Source organism: Microtus oregoni, unplaced genomic scaffold (genome assembly GCF_018167655.1).
Source record: "Microtus oregoni isolate MIOR12 unplaced genomic scaffold, Mior012 000160F_ref0000428, whole genome shotgun sequence".
NCBI lineage: Eukaryota > Metazoa > Chordata > Mammalia > Rodentia > Cricetidae > Microtus > Microtus oregoni.
Window position 1 is genome coordinate 785,830 of NW_024544815.1, and position 3,828 is coordinate 789,657.

The 3,828-nt window shown below is 37.3% G+C and overlaps 1 protein-coding gene across 1 annotated transcript; it reads left to right on the top strand.

Moving 5' to 3' along the window:
• The first annotated feature begins 355 nt into the window (after positions 1-355).
• On the top strand, positions 356-1,336 carry LOC121445140 (olfactory receptor 10AG1-like). The gene has a single exon (XM_041647147.1). It carries the CDS (start codon positions 356-358, stop codon positions 1,334-1,336), a length of 981 nt encoding a protein of 326 aa, XP_041503081.1.
• Positions 1,337-3,828: the final 2,492 nt, after the last annotated feature.

A 3,828-nucleotide genomic window follows, 5' to 3' on the forward strand; every position in this document is an offset into this window, starting at 1 on the left:
TGATAAGCTTTGTGTACTAAAGGAGATTTTTTTTTTCTGGAATAAAGTTTGCTTCTAACTTAATAGAAAAACAAAGGAGAAGTGCAAAGATATAATTTCCCTACAGGGTTCCTGTATTTATAACGTATGTATCTCAAAACCTTGTTGAAATATAGCTGAGTCTAGTAAAATAAATCTTATGTCATAGGCTTATTTTAACTACATACTTAGTGCTTTTTGAATGTTAAGAATTTTATGCTGTAGTTAAAAAGCAAAATTATCATAAATTATGTTTAAAAATACATAAATATATTCATTCATCTTATCCAGCCAACATAAGACATTTGTGGACTTGAAAAATAAATGCATCAAACATATGGAAATTGTTTTATCTACAGATGAAGAGCAAAGTAAAATAGAATATTCAAATATTACAATTAGAGAATTCATTCTCTTAGGATTTTCTGATGTTCCCTATCTCCATTGGATGCTTTTTGTTATATTTTTGCTCATGTATTTGACTACTCTTCTCTGCAATAGCATTATAATACTAATAACAAGAATTGACCCTGCTCTACAGACCCCTATGTATTTTTTTCTTAGCAACTTTTCTTTTGTGGAAATCTGCTACGTAACAGTCACGATCCCGAGGATGCTCATGGATTTTTGTACACAGAAAGGCACTATTCCATTGTTTTCCTGTGCTTTACAACTCTGTCTTGTCATCATGTTTGGAGGAATGGAGTGCCTCCTACTTACAGTCATGGCCTATGACCGTTATGTGGCCATTTGTAATCCTCTGAACTATCCACTAATCATGAACGGTAAGATCTCTGTGCAGCTTGTGGCTGCTTGCTGGGTCAGTATCATTCCAGTTGTGACTGGGCAAACTTATCAAATTTTCTCTTTGCCTTATTGTGGATCTAACAAAATTAATCACTTTTTTTGTGACATCCCCCCTATACTTAAGCTTGCTTGTGGAGACACATTTGTGAATAATTTAGCAATCTATGTTGCTGCAGTGGCTTTTATCATGGTTCCATTTCTGTTGATCATTGCCTCCTATAGCAAGATTATCTGCAACATTCTAAATCTGTCATCTGCTGGAGGAAGGTCCAAAGCCTTTTCTACCTGCTCATCACATCTTATAGTTGTGGTATTGTTTTATGGAACAGCTATTATAACATATGTAATACCAAAATCAAATCAATCAGAAAACTTGGGGAAGCTGCTGTCTCTTTTCTACACCGTTTTCATTCCACTGTTGAATCCAATCATATATACACTGAGAAATAAGGACATCATGGTAGCACTAAAAAAATTACAAACTAAGTTATTGATATATGGGACCACATAAAATTACAAAAATGGATTTCTTATATGTTTTGCATGTATATGCAGCACAGCAGAATTGTTAAATTCATTTCTGAATGTTCAACTATCATAATTAATATTGTGTTAGTACTCATGTCAAGTGATATTTGTTTGAGGAAATTTGAAGTTCTGTAAACAGAAACTGTACTTTTATTTCCTGACCACCACGACCGAATAATCAAACAGAAATTACATTAATTTCAACACTACTTGGCAAATGGCTCATCTTATCCCTGCATAGCTCTTATATCTTAAGGTACCCCTGAAACAGGAAACTGTGCATTATTTCCTGTCTGCTGATTATCAAACAGATACACAAAAACTGTGTTAATTACAACTTTTCTTGGTTAATGGCTCATGTGCATTTCTAGATAGCTCTCACATCTTAAATTAGTCAATTTCTATTAATTTGTGTATTGCTATGAAGCTGAGGCTTTCTTGTAAGACTCTGGTGTCTCCTTTCCTAGCTACGTGGCATCTCCCTGACTCCTCCTGCTTGCCTCCTTTTTCATTGCTTGGATTTCCTGCCTTACTATATTCTGACACGCTGTAGGCCAAAACAGATTATTTCTTAACAAATGGTAATAAAACATATTCAGAGCATACAGAATGAGTCCCCACATCATAACCCATTTCTATTGATAAATGTATCATCACAAGGCTGTGGCTCACTGGTAAGGTTCTGGCGTCCTTGGCCTTCGTCAGCTACAGGGCATTTCCTTGATTCTGCCTACTTTCTGTATATATCTGTGTTCAGATTTTCTGCCTGGCATTATTCTGCTAAGCTATTGGCCAAAACAGCTTTATTCATCCACCAATAAAAACAAAATATATACAGAAGGATATCCCACTTCATATCACATTTTTGTTTAATTAGAAATGAAAGCTTTCACTTCGACAAAGTAAAACTACATATGCAAAACAGTGATTAAACAAGAATCAAAGTTACAATATTTAGTCCATTTATTTTTGGCAAATTAAGTAAAACTCTATCATCTATCCTATTTTTGTGACTCTAAAGTTTTGTGTTTAATTTATCATAACTAAGGAAAACAAAAATTATAACTATCTGGTATTCAACTCCATCAACGATCCCAGAAGTGTATAATATCACCTAAACAAGAAGTATATTGTAAGCAACATTCAATGTTCTAGAACTGACACCGACATCTCACTGCCTGGACAGTCACCCAAAGTTCTTTTCTAATTTTGGGGCATCTGTCTTTAGTCTATAGGCCCATAATATCTAACAAACTTTTCAGTGAAACAGGAAACGTGAAGATTTGTTCTGCCTTGTACTGGAAAAGTTCATCAGTTGCTTTCTTCTGTGTTTAGCAGAGTGTCTGACATTTTCTTCTGTGAAGCAGGAACTTTGAAGGACCATCACATTTTTTGGAAAGTTCAGCAGTCACTTTTCTATGGATTCTATATGCCTAGTCTTGCAGCATACCGTCATACAGTCTAGGCAAGAACAGCTTCTTGCCCAAAGGGCTCGACTTGTTACCTTGAAGACAAATTCCATAATAAGTTTCTTCGATGTCCATCCACTTCTCGGAAATAATTTGTGCAGACAGATGAAGAAATGTCTCACTGTTGAAAAAAAATCAAAGTTCTTAAAATATTTTAAATGCTGCATTCTGTAGGTCTTTGAGATGTTTGAAGAATTTCTATCCATTTTAAATATATCGCTATACATGTAGAAACCCTAACTAACATGACTGAGCATTTGATTGTTATAGGTGACTATTAATTTATAATTTTAATTATATATTACATTTTAATGAGTTATAATAAACATAATACTTTAAACAAGAATAGGTATTTGTATCAATAGACCAACATCCATACTAATGTAAACTGTTTATCTCTTAATAATATCCCCCTTCTTTGGCCACAATCTCAGATACTCCATTTCATATTCAAATATTTTTTCAACTGCAAGAAATCAATTTCCTGCTGCCCTGTGCCCTCTGACAGGTCCCTCCCCTCTTCCTAATGTTGGCAGTGACCCTCAAGGTACAGAGACAGGGCATGCAATGGGGTGAAGGATTACTTGAATCCCACTTCCCCCCAACTTGAGCACCCTTCCTCCCTTGTGTGTGTACACCGCTGTCCCAACTTTTATCACTCACACTGGCCAATCATGCTCTCCCTGAACTCCATGGGTGGGTTCTAGGCCGGGTTCCCCTAATGGTTCTGCTGCCACCATCCTGTGTCCACTCACACTGAGGCCATGGCTCCACGAGTGAACACAAGGCTCCCAGCACCAAGGCAGTGCGCCATCGCCACCCTGGGATTGTGAGGGCTCAGGCAGCTGGGTGCTTTGTGCAAATCTGCAAGCAGCCTGAAGCTGCAGCACCCCACCGCATGCCCAGGCCCCTGCCACCTCCCAAGGAGTGTTCCTCAGTCCTGGGCGCTGTGCAGCCCCCTCTACTGATGGAGGAAGGTCATTGGCTAATAAAGGAACTGCCTTGG